The sequence below is a fragment of the Brassica oleracea genome, chromosome C8, assembly GCF_000695525.1.
Source record: "Brassica oleracea var. oleracea cultivar TO1000 chromosome C8, BOL, whole genome shotgun sequence".
Classification (NCBI taxonomy): domain Eukaryota; kingdom Viridiplantae; phylum Streptophyta; class Magnoliopsida; order Brassicales; family Brassicaceae; genus Brassica; species Brassica oleracea.
Genome location: NC_027755.1, coordinates 14,891,858 through 14,893,550, shown reverse-complemented (window position 1 = coordinate 14,893,550; position 1,693 = coordinate 14,891,858). Strand labels below are relative to the sequence as shown.

General features: G+C 30.9%; 1 protein-coding gene across 1 annotated transcript; it reads left to right on the top strand.

Moving 5' to 3' along the window:
- Positions 1-843: 843 nt before the first annotated feature.
- Positions 844-1,418, top strand: LOC106312003. Its single transcript, XM_013749369.1, has one exon. It carries the CDS (start codon positions 844-846, stop codon positions 1,336-1,338), a length of 495 nt encoding a protein of 164 aa, XP_013604823.1. The 3' UTR covers positions 1,339-1,418.
- Positions 1,419-1,693: the final 275 nt, after the last annotated feature.

The following is a 1,693-nucleotide window of genomic DNA, read 5'->3' as shown; positions in this document are numbered from 1 at the left end:
ATATTAAAAATATTCTAATTAAAATATGTAAAATTTAATATAGTTTTAAGGAAATGGTCAAAATAAAAAAAAATTGCACATATAAAAATCATGATTTTTGTTAATTGGGCGGATTATTATTTATATGATATCGCACATGAATTTTTTTTTTCTGTTTTTACAATTATCTAATTAACTCTATATACTCATTTTTTATATTTTTTATATGATATCACACATTCGTAAAGAAATAGATAGTTTATGATGCAAAAAAAAATATTTACTTAATAAATATAATATGAACAAATATTACAAATACATCATTTAATAAAATAAATAATTAAAAACTGAAAATTCATCGGAGTCTAGTCTTTGTTTATTTTAGAAGTTGTGACCCCAATCAGTTAAAGTTGGGTGAGACATATGGAAACAATCAATCTTTATTTCTAATTAGATTCACTGAATTCAATATGGCATATTTTTACGGGATTGATTTTCATAATTCTCAGCATATAAGTTTCTGTAAATTAAGTATCAAATAAAAATATGAAAATGACCCAAATGAGTCAACCTAAAATGTCACTATAGTTAACGTTCTTGACTTGAAAGTTTGACCATATACATGAATTATTAGGGATAAAATATTTAGGGAAGGAAGTAATATATACAATATACTGTATATATAGTAAAAAAAAAAAAGAAACGTTGACACTGCATTACACTACTATAAACAACAAAATATGGATACACTACTCTTTTTTTTGAACAACTGGATACACTACTATAAACAACAACAAAAAAATATATATATATATCTCTCATTCAACAACAATAAACAATATCACTGTCTCATATACCACAAAAATGGATATTCCAAAACGTTACCCATCACTATTCATATTGATTGTCTTCATAGCTACAGATCTATCTCATGCCGACACAAGAAACAACATTCCTGTTGCTAACGGTCCATCATTACTATCAACAAACGATGTGTTTAATCCTTTCGGAAAAATTACTGTAGAAATCATCAACGATATTGGTGGTACAGTATCATTGCCTTTTCATTGTAAATCGAAGAACGATGATTTTGGTGACCGTAGTTTGCAACCTGGCGGGTCATGGTCTTTTAGTTTCAAGCGTCAGTTCTTCGGAAGGACATTGTTTTTCTGTTCTTTTGCGTTTCCCAATGGAAGCTATTATTTCGACATATTTAGAGACCACCGAGATACTGCTGGCGATGACTGGTGCCAAAATTGCGTGTGGAAGATAAGACCAACCGGACCTTGTAGGTTTAACGGTGGAACTAAGCAGTTCGATATTTGTTTTCCATGGAATAAAAATAAGACATTGTATTGACAAATACATAGCCAATATGGATGTAATGTGTTTGTCTTTTCTATGGCTCACGAGCTTCAAACATAACTTAAAATAAAACATTCCATTATTTCTTTTATTTCAATTTTCATAAGTTGATAACTGTTTGAAAAACGAATGTCATTTTGGAGACCTCTTCTACTGATCTGCGAGAAGCTCTCCTAGAACCTCATCGTTTTCCGGAGAACCGATCGTTACTTGATCGTATCTCACTACTTCTCCCCCAGTTGGGTTCTTGGACTATATTACACGCTAATGAGCCAAAAAACAGAGTAGCTCAAGCCATAGCGAGTAGTGTCATTGCTGAAAACCGTACTCAGTCCTATATAGCCATCGG

Bases quoted from the DNA above. Each gene is read 5' to 3' on its own strand.
- LOC106312003 (XM_013749369.1), top strand. From the start codon at position 844: ATGGATATTCCAAAACGTTACCCATCACTATTCATATTGATTGTCTTC.